The 22,457-nt window shown below is 45.1% G+C and overlaps 1 protein-coding gene and 1 long non-coding RNA gene across 2 annotated transcripts in view; one reads left to right on the forward strand and one right to left on the reverse strand.

Annotated features, from left to right (window-relative positions):
• Positions 1 to 105: 105 nt before the first annotated feature.
• SYF2 (SYF2 pre-mRNA splicing factor) lies at positions 106 to 5,377 on the reverse strand. The gene is given in 9 exon segments (XM_079987790.1): positions 106 to 707; positions 1,222 to 1,320; positions 2,449 to 2,539; positions 3,038 to 3,155; positions 3,425 to 3,550; positions 3,996 to 4,103; positions 5,067 to 5,201; positions 5,205 to 5,239; positions 5,242 to 5,377. Coding segments are annotated over 9 exon segments (999 nt in total). The 5' UTR covers positions 5,363 to 5,377; the 3' UTR covers positions 106 to 541.
• Positions 5,378 to 11,653: 6,276 nt separating this feature from the next.
• The window catches only part of LOC307222496, a 56,974-nt gene continuing 46,170 nt past the window's right edge, over positions 11,654 to 22,457 (forward strand). Inside the window, exon 1 of the long non-coding RNA XR_013841775.1 lies at positions 11,654 to 11,780. This is a non-coding gene — a long non-coding RNA (uncharacterized lncRNA). The remainder of the gene's footprint in view (positions 11,781 to 22,457) is intronic.

The following is a 22,457-nucleotide window of genomic DNA, read 5'->3' on the forward strand; positions in this document are numbered from 1 at the left end:
ATTCAGCCCACCAACTAAAATAATAACTGTTGACAGGCAGGTGGATATGGCTTGGAAAATGGCTTCGCAGGCGAAACGGAAACCTTTGGTGAGTCAAAATTAATCCATCTTTTTAAAGTTTTACATAGTTGGATAACTAATTTAATCAAACCAACATACAACTTACAGGTTTACATTTGAGCTTGAGTAAAAATGCAGCCTTTTACCATGTACAAAGGCAGTGGTTTTCATAGAAAGCTCAGATACATAAAAAAAAACCTGAAACAAATTTGCTTTAGCTGGAACCTAGACTTAAGATATGAAAAGGAACAGAAAAGGGGTTCTCTGCCAAAATTCAAATGATGGTTTTTCGATGGTTACATACCTATTTATGTTCAAGACAAATTTGTTCTTGAGGAGCAATAATTCTTGGACAAGCTTAATGTTTGTACTACCTTGGTTTACAGTTCAAGGTGCTTTTGCAAAACAGGTTTTACACTTAGGGAATTTTTGAAAAACCAGGCCGGCTACAGTGCTGAACCTGCCTCTGGAACTTTCTAGCTTAGACAGCTGTTCCTCTTTCCAAGTTCTGTTTAATCTCTGCAGTATATTTCCCATAGAACCTCTCAGCCTTCTTGTTGAACTTGGCATTTCTCTCATTAATGTAGTCAATATCAGCATCATCATTGTATGATCGTCTCCGGCTGTATTTTTCACGTTTTTGGATTCTGGAAGGAAAATTAATGCAGTGAGACTGTGCCTAATGCAAACATCTGTTCAAGGACGATTTTTCTTTTTTTTTGTGCCACTACTTTTTCAGCTCCAAATGCTCGAAGAAGTTTAAATAAGAATTAAAGTCAACAGAATTAAAGTCAATTAAGAGTCAAATTGTCAAAAAACCCAAATAGCAGGAGACTATTTAAAGACCTGACTACTTTAAAAGACTATTTAAAAATGTTTTTACTTGTCTTTGGAAAAAAAAAAAAAAAGCAGAACAGAGAGACAGATGGAGTTTCAATGGAATGGCCTCCCAGGTTTTGAGGCTATGACTGAAAAAGCTTTGCTACTCATAAGGATGAACCGAATGGCTGAAAAGGGTGGAAGCTGGAGCTGGACTTAATAAACAGATCTCAACATTTGTGTGTGTGTGTGGGGTGTCATACAGGACAAGATGCTCACAAAGTTCTTTTAAGAAGCTCCGACATTGTAATTAGTTAATGTTTCATTTGCTTTTGTACTTACTGTTTTTCAAGATCCGAAACCATTCTATCAACCCCTTCTTTACATGGCACATGAGTTCCGTGGAGAAGGCTATTTGAAGTCGGAAATAAATCTTCGCCACTGAATGGGGGGGGGGGGGACAAACCCAGACACTTTAACCAGTCCACTACTGACAGTATTAACACACATGTCTTATAGATTTCATGCCCAGCAAGTCTCTAATCAGTTAATGGGGGCAATAGATTTTCCTACTGAAACAAGTACAGTAATACCTCCCTGAACGTCTGCCTTGTCTAGCGTCCATTCAGGCGAACGTCCGCGGCAAACCCGGAAGTACCGGAACAGGTTACTTCCGGGTTTGCTGCTTGCGCAGAAGCACTAAATTGCACTCCGCACATGCGCAAAGTGCAAATTGCACGTGTGCGCAAACACGGCACTTCGCCCTGCGTTCTTTTCAGCTAGTGGCTTAAGGCTACAGAATGGATCCGTGCCGCAAAACGAGGTACAACTGTAGCCAGAATTTGTGTATAGATGGGCTTTGAAGACACTCGAACTCAGGGCGCAAGGGAGAAACGTGCTAAGAGGAAGGCACGCTTGGCAAATCCACACCATGATCAACTCCCGCCCGGAAACAAATGTCCCCACTGTGGAAGGGCGTGTGGATCCAGAATTGGCCTCCACAGTCACTTATGGACTCATTGTTAAAACCGTGTTTATGGAAGACAATCTTACTCAGCTTTGAGTGATCGCCAAAGAAGAACAGACAGTTGCCTTGACCTTTTGAAGCATAGCTGGGATCTGTCCATTTAGCCACAGCAGGTTCTCTCTCAAGGGTCCAGTTGATACAATCACCCAAGTGCAGATGGTCCTGCTGCTCTTTCTCACAGAGCAGTTGCAACCAATTACCCTTTTGCGAGAAGTGGAGGTGCAGAGCATGCCTGGCAGCAGCAGCAGCAGCGAGTGGAAATGGCAATTCTTTGCTGTCTGCTGCTGCTGCTGCACCTCTACCTCTACCTCACAAGGCATTAGGAACCGATGGCCTCTGTGAAGGACAAGGAGGAACCCAGCTCCTTCAAGTTATTCTCCAAGATACCAGAACACTTATGTCTTTTCTTAAGATGCTGTATTAATTTTTGCATTTGTATGCTTTTTAGAATTGTAAGTCACTCTGACACACTTGATGTAAGTGACAAATAAATGTTAATAATGCTAATACTAATAATATGGGGCAGACAAAATAAGACTTACCTTTCTTCTCTGAGTTTTTCATATTTCTCCAGGTCAGGTCTGATCTGCTTGGTCAACCTCTGGTACTGGCGTAACTGGGCTGCTGCATAATCTATGAAGTAAAAAAAGAAAAAGTCTATTGTACTACTAAACATAAAGGTAAAGGTAAAGGTACCCCTGCCCGTACGGGCCAGTCTTGACAGACTCTGGGGTTGGTGCGCCCATCTCACTCAAGAGGCCGGGGGCCAGCGCTGTCCGGAGACACTTCCGGGTCACGTGGCCAGCGTGACAAAGCTGCATCTGGCGAGCCAGCGCAGCACACGGAAACGCCGTTTACCTTCCCGCTGGTAAGCAGTCCCTATTTATCTACTTGCACCCAGAGGTGCTTTCAAACTGCTAGGTTGGCAGGCGCTGGGACCGAGCAGCGGGAGCGCACCCCGCCGTGGGGATTCGAACCGCCGACCTTCCGATCGGCAAGCCCTAGGCGCTGAGGCTTTTACCCACAGCGCCACCCGCGTCCCTACTACTAAACATAATCACTTGTTAATAAAAGCTCTTGATTTTATTCACACTCAATGGTTGGAACAGATGGGGCCAAACACCTTCTTACCAGAAAATCCAAGATCAGGATTTTTCTTCTTCCTCTTCCTCTCAAATCGTTCGGCATCCTCTGCGCTGATTTCTAACAGTTTCACTCTCTCATAATCTTCTCCTTTTGCCACACACTCCTAGCACACAGCAAGAACATACTGATATTTTGAAACGGGTTCTCTTTCAGCACAGTGAACTTTCCCAAGGCTAAATGCGTCCTGCCTGTCAAAATATAACCAAGACTGTACTCCCATGGGCAGTTACTGGGGGATGCACTTTGGCTCCTGCCATTGGTAGGAGGACCTGGGACCACTAGGAGATGCCCCCTGCCTCCCAAGAATATCATCAAGGGGGAGACCAACCTGACCACATCCATTGGCCAGGGAAGGGACAACCGTTTGCTTACCTTTTTCTTTTCCTCCACTTTTAGTTCCCATTCTAAACGTGCCTTTTTTGCTTCCCAGTTTGTTGGCAATTTCAGCCTTTTATCTTCCTCCACAACCTCCTGGTGATTTAACTTGCGGGCTTCATTCTTTTAAAAAGGAGAAGAAACCAGAAAGATGTTTAGAAAACAGAGTTTAATTTACTATAAGTAAAACAAACATGCTAAAGAAGATCACCCTCTAAGGCAGATGTCTAAGTCAGAAATCTTTGATCCACCATATGTTGCTGATCTAAAACTCCCATCGGCTGCAGCCAGCATGGTCAATGACCAGGGATGCTGGAAATTGTAGTTTACCAACATCTGGAGGGCTAAAGGTTCCCCACACCTGATTTAAGGCATCCAAAAATTTCCCAAAGCAAACTGATTTTTTTCTGACTCAAACCTGCATTTAAAAAACCCATTTTAGTGGAGCCCCTAAGCAATTGTTAGGATGTAAATTTTCATGCTGGCTTACTGCTACATATGCACTCCCTCCAAGCTAACAAGCAGGGACCAGAACTGTTAGCACCAGCACCATAATGAGAGATCTCACCCTTTTCAAATGAAGCTCTCTGAATTTCCTAAGTCGCTCCTCTCTCTTCTGTGCAGCCATCTCTTCTGTTGTAATGGAAGCAGGTTCTTCTGATGTGTCAGAAGTAGCCTGAAAAGTCACCCACATGTTAGAAAAGAAAGATCTGCTTTTGAGATTAAGTGTTTAGTATATGAATATAAGGAATGGTTATACTCTTCAGCACCATGGAAAAGATATATTAAGACATATAAAAAGCATTAAGCATGCACATTTCCACAAGAACAATGTAGGACCACAGAAGCTTTCAAGCTATGTCCTCAGAAAGCCTTCCTTAGCAGTAACAACAAAAGAGAAAGCTCAATGATGATATTTATAGCACACCTCACCTATCATGTTAGGCAGACTAAAAAATAGAGAAAGTGATCAAGACCCCCAAACACAAGAGCACAAGAAAAAGCAAAATCCATGAAAATAGCCCCCAGTGCTGGCAATGCATATTCAGTTGCAACAAGGCATCTGAACTACTTGGAATGGTCATGATGCCACATACATTATGGTGTTCCCAACAGAGACCTCCTCCTGCTGTCCGCATTAAGGCAGCTACAGATAAGCTTTTAGAGAAGCTGCGGAAAAGATCAAACTGGAATTCTCTACAACATTATTTCACTCGGCTCTATTTGGGGTGACATTGCAATTTTAATTATTTTAAGTTACCCCGAGTAATTTGTATGACTCAGAAGCGTAGGCTATAAGCTCTTATAAAAGGAAATCAATAAATGTCCCCTCCCTGACAATGCCAGAGCCAATTCCCGTCCATGCTGTACCTCCTGCAGCAGTGACGAGATAAAGAGAGATTAAAAGATCCGGCTTTCCCCATTCCCAAAAACATCCCTTCGCCATCAGCTCCTGCCTCGGGGTTCCTCAGCACTTCCTCACCTTCAGGTCGATCCCTTTATCTACCATCCCCTCCTCTCAAACTTCTCCCTTCCCCGCCTTCCCCGGTTCAGAGGCGCCCTCAGCCGTGAAGCTTCCTCGTCCTTCTCCTTTCCTGGTCGGCCATTTCCTCCCCAACACTCTCCTCTCTTCTCTCACCATCCCAGGCGAAGAAACACCAAGATCCTCTACCGCCGCCATCTTCCTCTTGCTGTGTTCGTAAACACTGAAGCTACTTCCTGGCTTTTCCCTTCTCCCCGTTCCGCCTCTCCTAATGACGCCTCCTAATGACGTCTAGACTGTAAAAGGAACAAACAGTAAAGGGCGGGGTACGACAGCTCACGTATTAAGGAGACGCATGCGCAGTCTCTGTCGGCCTCGTGAGCTGCCGCCGCCGCCGCCGCTCGTCGCAGTTGCGCTGCAGCGCCGCCACAAGACTGAGGAAGGAACTGCATAGCATAGCAAAAAAGGAAAAAAAGGTGTAAGAGTGTGGACTGTATCAGGAAAGGTATGTATAAAGCCAAGGTTACCATATAGGCACAGTAGACCCACTTCCTGTAATTCAAATCAAGAGCACCTATTTAATGAATTAATTTTAAATTCCCTTTATAAATCCCACTCAAAAGTCATTACCCATAAAAATCCATTCTCTCTCTCTCTCTCTCCCCCCCCCCCCCCCGCCAAGCTATGCTTACAAATGAACATGGGATGGCAGTATAGTTCTAAATATTCATCCACAGATGTTAATGAAATAGAATTTGATCATTAAGTAGACCGGTCACCTTTTCTTTTCAGCTCTTCTGTGGCCAAGGGCATAGCGCCTCAGAGGAGATGCAGACTGCCTTTCTCATGAAAATATATATATATATTTAATGGACACTGGCCTTTGGTCATGTACAGTGCTTCCCCCAGAAACCTGCTCAGATTTTGAGCAAATGTAAAGTGGTTTGTCGTTCTGAGAATACACACCGGAACATTTAAGATCATACACAACTAAGTTCTGCTCAGAGTAGACCTATTGAAATTAATGGACCTAAGTTAGCCAAGTCCATTCTTTTCAGGGGGTCTACTCTGAGTATGCTGGATACAAGTCATTCTAAATATTTACCGTATTTTTCGCTCTATAACACGCACCCGACCATAACAAGCACGTAGTTTTAAGAGGAGGAAAATCCGTAGGCATGCCACCCATAGGCATTCCCTCCATAGCACGCACAGACATTTCCCCTTACTTTTTAGGAGGAAAAAAGTGAGTGTTATGGTGCAAAAAATATGGTACTTAACCAGTAGACTACTTTTCCTTATCTATATGTTGTTCTAAACATTTAGTTTCCACCAGAGAAATGCCTTTAAGCTCTTCTGTGTAAAGGAAGAAATTGCGCCACAAGTAATATATATTAGAAAAAAACAGTAGGGGGAGAATAACCCTGGAGGAATACTATTATGGCCTATCCACAACGGCCTCCTTATTCTTGTTGCCCCATAAGAACAGCAAGAAAAGAGATAGATAATCCACACGATAACATTTGACAACATGCTCTACCTCTCTTTTAAATCAGAACCAGTGAAGGCAGTGAAGGTCCTGTGTGAGTGTCTGGAGGCGGTTGGAGGATGGATGGCGGCTAACAGATTGAGGTTGAATCCTGACAAGACAGAAGTACTGTTTCTGGGGGACAGGAGGCGGGCAGGTGTGGTCCTGAATGGGGTAACTGTGCCCCTGAAGGACCAGGTGCGCAGCCTGGGAGTCATTTTGGACTCACAGCTGTCCATGGAGGTACAGGTCAAATCTGTGTCCAGGGCAGCTGTTTACCAGCTCCATCTGGTACGTAGGCTGAGACCCTATCTGCCTGCGGACTGTCTCGCCAGAGTGGTGCATGCTCTGGTTATCTCCCGCTTGGACTACTGCAATGCACTCTACGTGGGGCTACCTTTGAAGGTGACTCGGAAACTACAACTAATCCAGAATGCGGCAGCTAGACTGGTGACTGGGGGCGGCCGCCGAGACCATATAACACCGGTCTTGAAAGACCTACATTGGCTCCCAGTACGTTTCCGAGCACAATTCAAAGTGTTGGTGCTGACCTTTAAAGCCTTAAACGGCCTCGGTCCAGTATACCTGAAGGAGCGTCTCCACCCCCATCGTTCTGCCCGGACGCTGAGGTCCAGTGCCGAGGGCCTTCTGGTGGTTCCCTCATTGCGAGAAGCAAAGCTACAGGGAACCAGGCAGAGGGCCTTCTCGGTAGTGGCGCCTGCCCTGTGGAACACTCTTCCAGCAGATGTCAAAGCGATAAACAACTACCTGACATTCAGAAGACATCTTAAGGCAGCCCTGTTCAGGGAGGTTTTTAACGTGTGATATTTTACTGTATTTTTGGTTTCTATGGAAGCCGCCCAGGGTGGCTGGGGAGGCCCAGCCAGATGGGCGGGGTATAAATAATAAATTATTATATTATTATGATGATGATGATGCCGTATGCCTACCTCACTTCGGCACTCTTAGCAATCAATTGTTTAGCAAGTGACCTGTTCAGCGCAATGTTAATTTATTGATCAATCAACCTAGAGATGGAAAATGAATACAAGTCAAGCAAGGAGAAATGTTTAAAGACCTGGGGGGGGGGATCCAATGTTAGCTTCATTGAAATCTGTCTCACACTTTACTAACCTGTTGTTCTTGAGGATGGGCATCAGTGTGGCATTCTGACCAGGCAGGTAGATTTATGTCTACATGGCAATCTTATCAACAAGGTGAAACCGGCACCTGAGTGACAGGGAGGGAGAATCTGTGGCCCTCCAGATATTGTTGAACTCCAGGTTCCATCAGTCCCAACCAGCATGGCCAATAGGGATGATGGTAATTGTAGTTCTAAAACTACGATTACTACTGGGATGAAGAACCTCTGCGGCCCTCCAGATGTCATTGGACTCCAGCTCCCATAAGCCCCAAGCAGCACAGCCAATGTTCAAGGATGATGGGAGTTGTAGTTCAGCAATGTCTGGAGGACATAGGTTCCCCACTCCTGCTTTACAATTAAAATAAGATGAAAATAAATGAAGGCGGGCGGGGGGGGGGGGGGAGGGACTGTTGGAGAAAGAGGTTTGGAAGAGAGATTCCTTACTCTCTTGTAGTAGAGTTACACAATTTTACACAATGGGGATTGCTCCAAGCACATTAAAACTTGTTTAGATTTATATCTACCCTCATCCACCTTTAAACGAATGTTCCCCATCAAAATACCTAGACTAGAATAAATCACAGAAATTTAACTTTCCAAATAAGTGAATTCTTTACTCACAGAGATTCCCTAAGGTAAATCAAACAAGTCTCCATCTGCTGCCAGTGAAAAAAAGTTGAAAAAGTTTCCAAACAACTCCCAATGAAAAGTACTTGGCTTGATTACAAAAAGGATCATGCAGTATTTTGGTTAGCAAAAATGCAGTCTATAAAATCTCCCTTTTTGAGAGATTCAGTTCACTTGCAGGGAGCCACATGGCTCCTTCTTTGCTTGTTCCAAGAAGCACAAAGAGGAAAAAAGAATGAGAAATGTTGGAGCAAAGGCAGCTGATAGCTTGCACACCCACTCTGGTAACTTGAGTTCAGGTCTCAGGTTAACCCTTTCATGCAGGCATGTATGAACTGTAAAGGTAAAGGTACCCCTGACCGTTAGGTCCAGTCGCGGACAACTCTAGGGTTGCACGCTCATATTGCTCTATAGGCCAAGGTAGCCGGCGTTTGTCCACAGACAGCTTCCAGGTCATGTCACCATGACTAAGCCGCTTTTGGCAAACCAGAGCAGCACACGGAAACGCCATTTACCTTCCCACTGGAGCGGTACCTATTTATCTACTTGCACTTTGATGTGCTTTCGAACTGCTAGGTTGGCAGGAGCAGGGACCAAGTAATGGTCCAAGCAACGGACCAAGCAATGGGACCAAGCTCACCCCATTGTGGGGATTCAAACCGCCAACCTTCTCATCGGCAAGCCCTAGGCTCTGTGGTTTAGACCACAGCTCCACCCGTGTCCCTTGTATGAACTGCAGTAACTGTATATTACAACGAAAACTTCTTAGCTATAAGCTTGGTTCAGCAGGGTAATAAAAGAATCAGAGTGAACCAGGGAACTTTGAAAGAAATTGCTTGGGAAATGGTTCATTTGCACACAGTGACTGCATTTTGATGTAATGATAAACTATGGTAGGGATGGGGAAGCTGTGGCCATCCAGATATTGCTGGACCAAAACTCTTATCATCCTTGATCATTGGCTATGTTGACTGTGACTGATTGGGGTTGGAGTCGAACAAGATCTGGAGGACTCCAACAAGTTTAATATGACAGGACTGAATCTGTGTGAGCCTCTTCCAGCATGGCTGTGAGGTGGAGCTTGGAATCTTTCACCTCCATCTTTGTTTCACTGAGGCTTGTCCTGTTGTTCAAAGCTGACAAAGTGTGGTTAATTATAACTATGGTTCATTGAACCAATTCAGCTTTGTAAGCCTTATAAGCCATGCTTTGAAAGTGGTTTGATTCACGCAAACCATAGATATAGATTTAGGTATAACAGCCCCCACTCCCACCGAGCCTAAGGGTATTTATTGTCACAATAAACCATAGTTTGTCATAACGTCCAAATGCAGCTAATCTCAAAAGTAGCCTTGAGCTCCATGACTGAGCAAAGGTGAAGTAAAAATCCCTGTGCCTAATGCACCACACAGCCTCCTTAAATCAAAGTTTTAATAAACGTTATGTTGAGTAGAAGTGCTTTTAAAGTGTGTGTAAAATGGTTTTGGTGCTGGTGAATTTTCATGAGGACTTAAGGAAAATTGCAAACCAATGTGGAGAACTGAACTTAAATTTCAAAAAAATGAGAGTAAGAAATGGAAATTGGCAGATTTGCGTATCCATAACCCTTTCCTCATTGTTTACTCTTTCATTTAGGTTCAACAAGATAAAAGGGGCATTGGATTGCTTTCACTGGCTTTCTTAATCCTAAAGAACTTTGAGAAGAGAGCAGTGAAAATTGTGAGTAGAAATAAATATCTACCTTTTTTGGGTGGGGGGGTGTCAATACCTCTTTAAATTACATCCTGACTTTTTTTCCCCTGTTGGACTGCAATTATAATCATTCAAAGCCCACGGACACATAATCGTTTGGCCAGGGAGCAAAAAGACCCTGACTGATGCGCTTAACAAAAATTAACCTGGTTACAGTGGTACTCTGTTGAAAATGAGAAAGTGCAGGGGATCAAAATCAATGCCTTCACAGCCAAATGACTGCAGGACTGGCTTTGAATTTCAGCTAAATGCCCTTAAAATGATGATCTTAATTGCATTATATTAAAGCCCCTGATCAGATAGTTCAGATGATGATAATCTATCATATTGGATGTGGATGGCAAGGGGAAAAGGGGAGATGATATCTCTTATGCAGAGGTTGGCTCAGGACCTCCACGTGCTGCCCAGAGCTTCCCAGGGCTAGGTTACCCATGTCCATCTTGTTGGGCAACAGCTTTCATCATCCCTGATCATTGGTAGTCTTGGGTGTTGGGGCTGTTGGCAGCTGGGGTCCAACAACATCAGGAAGGCCCCAAGTTCTCCATCCCTGCATTGCCTCACACAGAGTTTGCAGGCATCCCACACACAAGAAACTTAGAGAACACATTGTGGCTGGAACAGCTTTGGACCCATTTATTGACTTGTAGCATTGTATGATTATTTGCATGTTTTAATTGACCATCTATAGATAGCTTAATACGCAGCTTTGATTGAAACACAGTGGGTTTTTCTTAGCAATACAGAGGAACCTTGTGTTACGTACCGTCCTCCTTATGAATGCTTTGGGTTACGAGCTCTGCTAACCCAGAAGTAGATGCTCCTTGTTGCGAACTTTGCCCCGGGATCCGAGCGGAAGTCGCGCGCCGGCGGCATGGCAGCAGCAATAGGCGCCATTAGCGAAAGTGCACCTCATGTTAAGAACGGTTTCGGGTTACAAACGGACCCCCGGAACGAATTCAGTTTGTAACCGGAGGTACCACTGTAGCTGGGCAGCAGACTGAGCGGCCACAGAGTTAATCTCTAGAGCCACGTCTCCTGCACGCTATGGGGAAATGTATTTCTTCTTAAATTACAACCAGCATTATAATTTAATTCCCAAACATAATTTCCAAGTTTGAACCTATCTGTATAAATCAGGGTCCTTGCAGGGGCTTGTTGTGTAGTAAGTGGTCCCTGTAAGAAGAGTCCTGGGTTGATCAGTCCAAAAGCCCATCTCATCCAGCACCATGGGAGGAATTCATTGTAGCTCTAACTTAAAGGATCTCAATTGTGTACCAGTTGCACTAGCAGAATGGCTTGCACAAGACAAGGCACAGGAAGAGGAGGTGCAGGCCCATCTGGCTCAATGTTACCTATACTGACTGGCAGTGGCTCTGTAGGATTTCAGACTTGAGTTCCCTCCCAGCTTTACCTGGAGATGCCGAGGATTTAACCTAGGACCGTTTGCATGCAAAAGAGATGCTCCCCCACTAAACTAGAGCCCTTTCCCAAATGTGAGCCACCAATGCATTTTCATTCCATGTTTGCCTGCATTTTTGCCTGCATGTTTGCCTGCATTTCACACACGTGCGTCGAGAACCTCTGCACAGAAACTACGCAGATTCCTGCGTGAATTCCCGGGAGCAGTTATTTGCATTGTTAGCAAATCTGCTTCTTGCAACCCGCCCTTTCTTCCTTCTTAGCCAATATTTGATCATCTCCCCATCGCTGCTGATAAATTACTATGATATTTAAAGATCTTCTTGAGCTTTGCTGAGCGATGCCTCTAAGTGGCTTGAGAGTGGAGATTTTGCTTTGCAGTACCACTCGTCATTTTCTGGTGGGTAAAACTCTTTTCCTTTTTAAAAGCCGGAACCTTGCAGAGTTTCCTGCAGAAGAGGGGCGAAAGGCATTAGCTCTGCATTTAAAATGAAGCAGATTTACAGTATATATCACAGAAATATAGAATGTCAGTAGCAGTCAGCAAGGACTCAAATACCCATAATCTTTCTCTCTCTTTTCTTTCCGGAGTTTAGGACTCTATGATGCAATCCAAGCAGAGAGCTAAATCCTGAAATATTTTGGTGCTGCTCTGATTTGGGTTCATCATTATGTCAAAAATGGTTCAATTCCAGTATATTGTTATGAGTTTTGGCAGGGGGGAAGGGCTAGGCTGAATGCCTGGGCCCCCTTCTAATTCCTAGATCCAACACTGAGTCAAGGAATAGCCAGGCCAGCCTGGGAGATGGATCGCTAAGAGATTGACGGAAAGGGGGCTCCATGCCAGATGACAAATGGATGGAGCCCCTCCAGCTCTTAGATAGTTAAATGGAAAAGGCCTAAGTTTGAGAGCAGAGTTTGCTGTGATGTGGCCTAGAGGAAAAAGCTGCAGGCTGGAGAGAAAATCCAGAACAGATTTAGGGGGTGCTCAGCCGGTGTTCTGCTGTGCAAGCAGGAATCCTTGTGTTGACGGAAAAGGGGAGTTAGCACTACAGTGGTACCTCGGGTTACATATGCTTCAGGTTACACACTTCGCTAACCCAGAAATAGTGCTTCAGGATAAGAACAGAAATCGGGCTCCGGCGGCGCGGCAGCAGCAGGAGGCCCTATTAGCTAAAGTGGTGCTTCAGGTTAAGAACAGTTTCAGGTTAAGAACAGACCTCTGGAACGAATCAAGTACTTAACCTGAGGTACCACTGTACTTTGGATTTCACCCTAAATATTTAACTTGAGCTCCTGCATTTAATAATAGAGAGGAAGAAACACAGACCAAACTGGACATGATGAAGGTAATGTGGCCACTGGACTCCTCTGTCTGGCCCTTGGGACCCTTCATTCCTTCCTCTGGTTCTTTTGCCTGATTGAAATGTGTCCTTGAACTGTGACAATGTCTCTTGTTTGCCTGGATACTGTGATGTGTGGGGTATGTGTTTAGAACCCTCTGATTTAGCGTGGATGGAGTGTGGCGTTCTGCACAAAAGTAAGAGTCAAATCTGGAATGCCTTCCCTCAGGTAATTTGTGAGGTGGAGACAGTAGTGGCCTTTAAGAATCTCTTAAAAACGTGTGTTTACCCAAGAAGCCTGTTCTTGTACCCTGACACCTAATTCTCCATTTCGTACATGTCTTGGCTTTATGGACGACATAATTTTCGGCTGTTTTTAGCTAGTTTTTAAGAAAGTTTTCTTGATTGCCATTGTTGTATTCTTTTCTTAAAAATGTAAACTGCTTAGAAATTTTCAAAAAATATTATTCTCAATAGTATTATACAAAAAGAAAAGTCCCAAAGAGACTTAGCTAGAGTTGGGAAGGCCTGGGAAAATCCCAGAAAAATAGGGGGGAAACCCAGGTTTTTTTCCGGAAAAAATGAAAAAAAAAGTATGTGGAATATTCAAACTATATCAAAATGTGGTTTATTTGTTTGTTTGTTTGTTTCATTTTTTCCCCAGAAAAAAGGCTTTGGAAAAAACCCTGGTTCTCCCCCCCCCCATTTTTGGGTCCCCCCCCCCCAGGCCTTCCCATCTCTAGACTTAACACGATAAAATACAAAGAGGTAAAATCAGTTAAAAGTCATTAAAAAAAATAATAATGTGAAAACAACGTCCAGTACAAAATTCCTCAAATGCTTATTGAACTTTACAATAAGAACAACAAGTCCTAAAATGTTAAGCAGCATACATATTTCTAAATAAATAAATAAATAAATAAATAAATAAATAAATGGTTGCTCTGCCCCCCTTGCCTTTAGCTCCACCTACTTTTGCCTTTGGCTCCACCTATCACTGCCATGTGACCCCTAGAAGGATTTACATGAAGAGATGCCGCTCTTGGGCTAAATATGGTCTCCCACCCCTGGTATTATGACTTGGGTAGTAACTCTTGGCACCATAATAATGGTGTAAAGATTGTATTCCTGTTTTCATTCATGGAGGAGATGAGTGGCAGCTGATGGAAATGGAATGCAGGAGATGGTGGACCTTTGGCATGATCCAACATGGCTGTTCATTCAGTAGACCTTCTTGCTCTTCATGTCCACAGTGCCTGGGGTGGGATAACAACAACATATCACTTGGTTGCACGAAACTGTTTCTTTGGCACTCAGAATTCCAGGCACAAATGTTTTTTGTGCGCCTGCTGTGTGCCTGCAGAACAGTAACACAGATTGGGCCCTCCCCACCCTCATGTTGGGGGCATTGTGTCACAGGAAATGAGCGAAAGGAGAGTAAACTCTCCAGGCACCAAGGGGAGAATAATGCAATGCTTCCCTCAGATCAATGTGGATTTTGGTTTGCGAGTTATTAGGCCAAGGTCATAAACAACCCCTGTGACCACAAAAGTAAAATAAAACAATAAATCTCGGGTTTATCTCCTGTGCTGCCTTTTCACTACTACTTCTTATTTTTCACACACACCCTTTGAACCAAAAAACACCCTTAAGCATCTATTAAATATTGCAGAGGCCACACTTGTATGTGTGAAGATAGTCTGGAGGATTTGGACTATGAATGAGGCTTAGGGTGACCATGTGCCCTCCTTTACAGAGGACAGCCCTCCCTTTGAAGTAGTCATCTACTTGAAGGGCTGCATGGTCCAAGTCCTATTTATAAAGAACCGTAAGAAAGGAGTGTGGAGTGGGACAAAGAGCTTGAAGTAGTTGCCCATCGACAGTTTACAGCACCTGGACAGCAGATTGAGCAGTCACACACAGGCCACCAGGTGAGTCATCTTTACTATGGTGTAATGTATTCTCCTTCTATTTAAATAATTGTAATCATTTATAAAATTGCACTTACGCTACATACAGAGACACACACAAGCACATGGGTCTGCCACCCCTGCTCGTTCCATTTGCCAACCCTACTTGCCCCTTTGCCAACCCCCTTTCTCCACACCTGGCCAACTGCAATGTGACAACACTTAGTGGCCACACTAAGGAGCTTTGAGCCTTTGATTTCCAGCATCTCCTTCAAATATAGAAAGTTGTTTCAGAGTAAATGGACCAAAGGCTCCATTCAAAGGAGGCTTGCTCTTTGCACTGGATCATTTGCCGAGCTCTGGGGTCAGGGTCATCACCCTGATTCCTCTTCATTTAGGGCAAGGACCCAGGCCACTCCCTCAAACCACACTTTCTGTGAGTGTTTTTGCCTGGCTGGAAGTTGCCCTTAAACTCTGAGAATGCTTCTTGCTTGCTTGACTGAATGGAGGATACTATGTTGTGTGTGTTAGAAACTAGCTTACGATCCTAAGGTAAAATTCACATTTGTTTATCTGACCTCTTTTGCATTTGGCCCCACCCACTATGAAGATATGGCCCCCAGAAGGTTGCCCAGTAGAGAATATGGCCCCCAGGCTGAAAAAGATCTTAATTCTGAGTAGACATGCATGGGATTGCATTTTAAGAGTGTCTGAATAAAGGAGGCAAGAGTGGGAGAGAAAAACCTTTGAATGTTGTGTTTATACACACGGGTTGTATGGAGTGTTAGGGGAGAGATAGTACCCCTGGTGGGGCACACGTTATGTTTCTTCTGGGGTAGTTTGGCCAATTTTGGTCCCCACCCTGCACTCAGTTCTCACTTGTGGCTCCTAGAAGCTGTCAGCATGCAACCGTGGCCACACCTGAGAAATGGCTATATGACTGGCTAAACCGGGTGAGGGTAGCCGATGGGTCTGAAACCCTTGGTGAATTAGGAACTTCCCCTGTGTGAAGACAGGCTCTGGCAGATTGAGCAGATGAGACCAATACTGGGCCCAGTGTTCAAGAAGGTGGTTTATGCACAAGCTGTAGAGGGAAGTGGCGGGCAGTTGGGGCTCGTCAGCATGAGAAGGCAGTCCATCTAGGAAAAGAAAGACTCTGATCCTAAACCTCTGCTGCCTTGTGGGATATCTTGGGAGAAGAAAAGGCTAAGGAGTAAACCCTGCACAAATTTGGAGTGGAGTCCCTAAGACAGTTGGATGGAGCCTTGTACACCTTATTCTATCAACTCCTGCAGCCAAGCTGGTGCCAAATGTATTGCTCTGCCTTCCTTTGGTCCACATCAGGAAGGCCAGGTCTTGTCATCTGGGCATCCCAGGACCTCCATACTCACTGCCAAGGCTTGCGACCTGGGGAGGTCACGTCAGTGCTGCTATTGCAGTGCTTTGACTCCCCCCCCCCAAGAGGCGCACTCCATTGTCTCTAAAGACAGACAGCTGCCAACAGCAACATGAGACATACTGTTTTGTGAAGTCAGCCTTTATGTGCCACCTGTTAATGTATAGCTACTACTCTTGGTGCAGCACATTCCAGAAACTGAGAGCAATCATTTGTTTGTGCCAAATGAAAATTTACTCTAATGGATCACTAGAGATTGGAACCCACATGCTGTCCAAAGGGCCACCTCCCCCTGGCCTGTTCTAATGGCATATAAGAGCTAGTTTGTGAACTTCTCTCTCCTGCCCCCTACCTTGCCCTGCCCCTTTTCTTGAAAATATGACCACATCATTTACTTTCCTGCTTGGGCACAAGGCAGCTTTGACAAAAACGATTGAGAGCGAGTGGAATGTAGCATTAAAACAGCAACAACATGCATTTTAGTTGCCACAAAACTGAACTGAAAAAAACAAAGACAAAGCAGCACCTAACGATTGCTCTCTTTGCATTTGTGTTTTCTACCAATATCTATGTCAAAAACACACTCTAGTTGTCAATAAATATTAAAAAGACAGCTGGGGGCCAGCCACTAGCTTCCATGCAGCTTCTTTAAAAATGGGAATTGACTGTGATTGATCATTTTTGCTGAGAGAGGAGGGGCCCCTTCTTGTGGCCCAGTCTGGGTACCTAAAATTCATGATGACTGAAAGTAAAATTCCACTTCCACGAAGCAGCTTTTGAATTTCTTGATCTTCTGGGGGTCAGTGTGCTGCAGGTTACATGTGAAGAGCAATTGGACCTCTGTAAATACGCTCCAGTTCCCCCTGTTTCACAGCAACTACCTCCTATTTCCTTGCACTTGTCCCTGGTAAAACACTGTTCCTTTTTTGCTTTTGGGAAAGGTGTTAGGTACCTCTGCTTTTGCATCTTGTTTAGGGACTGGCAAATCTGTCACAGGTGGTAGACCAAGGACTCTGAATGGGACTTTGAGAGCTGGACAGCAGCTTTCCCCATTGTAGCCAATCTGTGGTAGATAAGGACCCTCTGCTGCACTCAGATGGCCTTCAAGTCTACCCACCGAAACCAATGAGTGCATGGCACTTACGTTCCTTTGGTGAGATGAAAATAAGCGTGCCTGCAATGGTGTGAGTTGGTACAACTGTATGTCTTTGGAAGCTGCAATTTGGAGTGGCTGTTTTTAAATGCCATCCCTTATGCAACACAGAGCCTCCAGATTTCAGTTCTTGTATTCCTCTTTGCAAGGGATGACATGTGCCGGTGCTACAGTGGGAAGAAGATGAGGTAGTCTGTCCCATTCAAGCAACAGTCTTTCATTCAATTAAATGAAGCCCCCTGCCCTGGATGCTTTCGACTGAGTTCATTAAAATAAAACAAGTCTTGCTGGATGTGCTGCTCATTTGCTAACATTGATTCCTTAATCACATTTGACCCTCTACCCTAGACTCTCCATTTCCTTTAACAGACATACATGGTTATGATTCTTGTTCTGGTGAAGTAATACTCTGATAGATCACCTGATAGGCAGAGCAGGGAAGCGGCTGAAAGGGAAAGTAGCCTTTCTCAAATCATACAAACATCCATGCAAATTTATTGGCATCTGTTGGCGATACCAAGTGTTTGTTTGGCAGAGAAACTGACTCTGCCTGTGGAGATCCTTGCACGCAGAGATCCTTCTGCATCAGCCTTCACCGGCCTGGCAGTGGGAGGTGTTCCATCAGGGAAAATGGGGCACTTCTTCACCAACCTCATTATTAATTTCTCCAAGCCTACCTGCCTGTCTTCTTACTCATAAGTAGTCTGGTGACTGGACCTGTGTGCTTGCCTCCTGCTCCTTAGCCTCAGCGTTGGCTTTGTAGAACTCTCAGAAGAAGAATGGGGATAAAACTAGAATCAACAGACAAAAACTAGAATGTCTCATTATGTCCAGCTGCACCTACCCTTGGGCTCCCTGCCTTCTGCCTCACCAGGCCCAATGGGCACCAGTTGCTACTGATACCTGCTGCCCTCCAGATGTTTCAGACTACATTTCCTAGTCCCAATGTATCTAGCTAGCATGTAGTCCAAGCTGGAGTTGCAGTCCAAAACATCTGGGGGGTCCTAGGTTGGTGACAGCTTATCTATATATTGTTATGAGTTTGGTGGGCTCAGTCTGGATGATGCCCCAAGTTCCTTCCAGTTCTTGAAATTCTATATCTTTGGGGGTAGACTGTATCCCACCCAGCTTGCCAAACCAGTTTCTTTGTCTAGGTAACAACTTTGGTTGCCGAGTTAAGTGCCACGATTGGCAAATAAGATACTCTTTGCCATACAACAAATGGGTGGGCATTCCCACCCCTCACATAACTGCTAGACAGGAGAACAAAAGCCCTAGAGACTGGTATGTGTGAGCTGAGTGGGAATCAGGCTGGAAGCTGGAGACACAGAGACATGCTTGCTTTGTGCTGGATCCAAAGTTGTGACTAAGGGAGAGGCAATATCTTTTGGGGTGTTCATGCTGTGAGCCCCTCCTATATATGTGTAAACAAAGCCATATATCTTAAAGAAACCACAGCCTCTGCTGACCTTTGTTCCCAGGAAACTGAACTCTGGACAAATGCTGGAATCCCTAGAATATCTTACTGCTTGGAGATTGGGGTGGTGTGTAACAATACAGTAGTACCTCGGGTTACAGACGCTTCAGGTTACAGACTCCGCAACCCAGAAATAGTACCTTGGGTTAAGAACTTTGCTTCAGGATGAGAACAGAAATCGTACGGTGGCAGCGGGAAGCCCCATAAGCTAAAGTGGTACCTCAAGTTAAGAATAGTTTCAGGTTAAGAACGGACCTCCAGAACGAATTAAGTTCTTACCCTGAGGTACCACTGTATATGCTTCCCAGGAAGGCTGAGTCACTGCTTCCTGAGCTGTTGTTTGGAGGAGGGGGACTGCAGGCAGTTCGAGATGTGACTTGAACACCATAGACCCAAGGGTGGAGGAAGGGGGCAGTGGGGGTGGTCCGCCCCATGTGTCATCACTGAGGGGGTGACATTCTGCCTGCCTGTGACTCCCAAGCCTACCCTGAGCCGTCTGGGAAAGGGGCGGAGCTGTGCTGCCTTACCGGCGGCCTTCCCCCTTTCCCCCTTTGTTTTGACAGCTCAGGGAGGCTTGGGACTCGCAGGCAGGCAGCGCACCGTTGCCCCCTGCTCCCAGGCTGCTTCCTGGTGGGGTGGGAAGCCTCTCCCGATCTGTCAAAAGGAAGACTGAAGGGAGGAAGGCTGCTGGCAAAGCAGCACCGCTCCCTCTGCTCCCCATCCAGGAAGCAGCCCGCAATGGATGGCATGCTCTGCCCCCATGGAGATCTTGCCCCCTGGGACACTCACCATGGGCGGTGCCCCCCCCTGGGATGCTCGCTCCGCCCCCATGGCTCTGCCCCCAGGTGCACAGCATGTGCACCGCTCCGGGTGCCAGAGCACCTAGCTCCACCTTTGCGTAGACGAGCATCCTCTTGACCCTGGCTGAAATCATGTGATTCTGGAAGGCCAATCCTATGCTTATGCCTGTTTGTAGCTCCAGCATCTCCTGCACTCTGCCGTTATTCCCAGTAGGCTATTCCCAGTAGTGGCTGGTGCAGCGGCACAGCCCTGGACCTCTCTTGTATTGCTGCTTTCCTAAATATAAATGCAGAGTTTCTAAATCTCAGGCTTTGACACCAAAACACAGGTTTTGGAGTCCATTAGCAGGGCCTTATGGTTTTGTTTGATCTAGATGTTTTGCAAGAGAGGGAGAAAGAGAGTACAGGTAACTACCACTCTCTATCTCCATCCACTCACCATTCTGAATGAGCCACTATTGCACAAGTGCCCCCCCAACCCCCCGCAGTGTTTCCCAGTCGTTAAATGGGAAATCGCATGTGGCTGGAGGGGAATTTTGCAATGAAAAAAACCAACCACGCCTTTCTCCTGAACTTTCCAGCACCTATTCTACTTCACTACTTTGCCAACCCCTGGATTATATCTCTGAAAATAAAAAGAAATGGCAATCCTGTGACTTTAGAAGGTTAGGGGTCTTTGAAGAGTTGGATCTTTGTGAGTTTCTGCATGAAACGACCTGATCTGCAACTCTTGGACTAATGCGTGCTTCCCATTTTAGCTGCTTACCAGGAATGCACTTCTTGGAATGTTGGGTCATCATCCTCAGAAGCTTAAGCATATGAAAATACAGATTTAGATTGTTATCTTGAGAGAAAACACATCTAAATAATATTTAAATACATATTAGGTACATAAATAAACACATATTTAAATACATATTTTGGAAGGGGTGTAGCTCAGTGCTAGAATGTCTGAGGAACAAGGACATGTGAGCATAATACACATTTCAAGGAAGCTCAGTGGTAGAGCATCTGCTTTGCATGCTGAAGGTCTTGGGCGCAAATCCTGGCATCTCCAGGTATGGCTAGGAGAGACCCCTATCAGAAACTTCAGATCCACACCATACATTCAAAGCATATTTGCATCACTATAACAGATACGGCTTCCCCCTGGACTCTCACAGATACCTTTGCCTGAGCCTGAAGAACCAAATGCTTCCTGCACCTGTCCAGTAGTGCTGGGGGCATACCAGGACGGGGGCTATGGAGTGGAGAAGAAGAGTTTGGATTTGGATTTGATATCCCGCTTTATCACTACCCGAAGGAGTCTCAAAGCGGCTAACATTCTCCTTTCCCTTCCTCCCCCACAACAAACACTCTGTGAGGTGAGTGGGGCTGAGAGACTTCAAAGAAGTGTGACTAGCCCAAGGTCACCCAGCAGCTGCATGTGGAGGAGCGGAGACGCGAACCCGGTTCACCAGATTACGAGTCTACCGCTCTTAACCACTACACCACACTGGCTTCCATCTTCAGGCCAAAGGCTTGGCCATGGAAGGCTTTGAAGTTCTCTCAAGAGAGTGGACCTGGACGAGGGAGCTTGGAGACAACATTTGTTGGAGCAAGTTGCTCATTTGGAGTTGTCTGTGGTCCAGCAGCTTTCCTCCAGCCTTCTCTTTGGGTTCTAGCATCAGCATGACAGCTGGCCTTGCATGCAATGCACATGGACTTGAGAGGGGCAGGAGATGTTTCTTGCTTCATACTGGGCCTCTAGATATCTAGAGGAGGCCCTAATGGGAGGAGACAGCCTTTGAAAAGTAACAGTCAATAAGATTACTTTTGGGGTATATCAGAGATAACCAAAACTCCAGGACTACAGTCCACCAATAAATCAAATGCACACCAAAGCTAAGAGTTGATCACTTATTTATTTCATGTATTAAAATATTTATAACCTGCCCCTATAGCACTTGGTCTCAAAGCAGAGTCCATAATTCATTTTAAAATGTCAATTCATTATATGAAATAAAGCACATAAAATGATGAATAACCAACCAGCACTGATCTTAAATCAATCAGCAGATCACAGGATAAAGTTAACAATGATCCCTACTTCTATTGTCTATTGGGACATTATGCACATTTTTAATGGAGGGGGAGCAGGTCCCAGGTGAGAGGTGATATGGTGCCAGAATGCGTATGAGGCAGGCCCTGTCAGTGGGGGATGCCTGGCTTACTAGCAGTACATGTGAAAATGATCTAGGGATCTTAGTAGAACACAAATGAGTCAACAGAGTGATGCAGCAGCAATAAAAGTTAATGCTATTCTAGGCTACATCAACAGAAGTATAGTGTCTAGGTCAAAACCACACTTAGAGAACTGGAGAAATGGTGTGATGACAATCAGGTGCAAATATAGCATACAGAGTTATAATAACAATGTTCCCAACAGTGTGGTTGGTTCAGTAATATTGACTTCCATCTTGTAGCATCAGTACATAATGACTCTCAATTTTTCAGTGAAACTATTATTAAGTTGCCTTCCTTCCCTTACCCTGACTATATTGCTTAATTATTTTGATAATTTCAACCACTTCTCATCGTCTTGCTAGGCAAGTTCCCAGTGATAGTGCATTGATTTCCCAAACCCCCATCATAGTTGATTGCAATCTGGGCAAATCATTTCCTTGTCTTCCAACAAGACAGAAATTTTTAAAACAGAAGTCGGGAACCTTTTTCAGCCTTACAGCCACGTGTCCTCCTGGGAACCTTACAAGGGCCCATGTCAGCGGTCGGCAGAGCCAGTGAGGGGGAAGGCAGCCTGAGGGGAGTTCCAAGGGCCAAACAGACATGCCTGGAGGGCCATATTCAGTCTCCCGGCCTGTGGTTGCCCACCCCTGCTTCAACATAGCAGAAGAGTATTAATAGAGGGTTTGCTGGTAACTCTACCCAATGTGAACAGTGCTGCTTTCTAAATCCCCATCTCTTTAACTCATTGGGTCTGCAAACAAGAGAAACAAAA

The sequence above is a fragment of the Podarcis cretensis genome, assembly GCF_951804945.1.
Source record: "Podarcis cretensis genome assembly, chromosome: 8".
Lineage (NCBI taxonomy): Eukaryota > Metazoa > Chordata > Lepidosauria > Squamata > Lacertidae > Podarcis > Podarcis cretensis.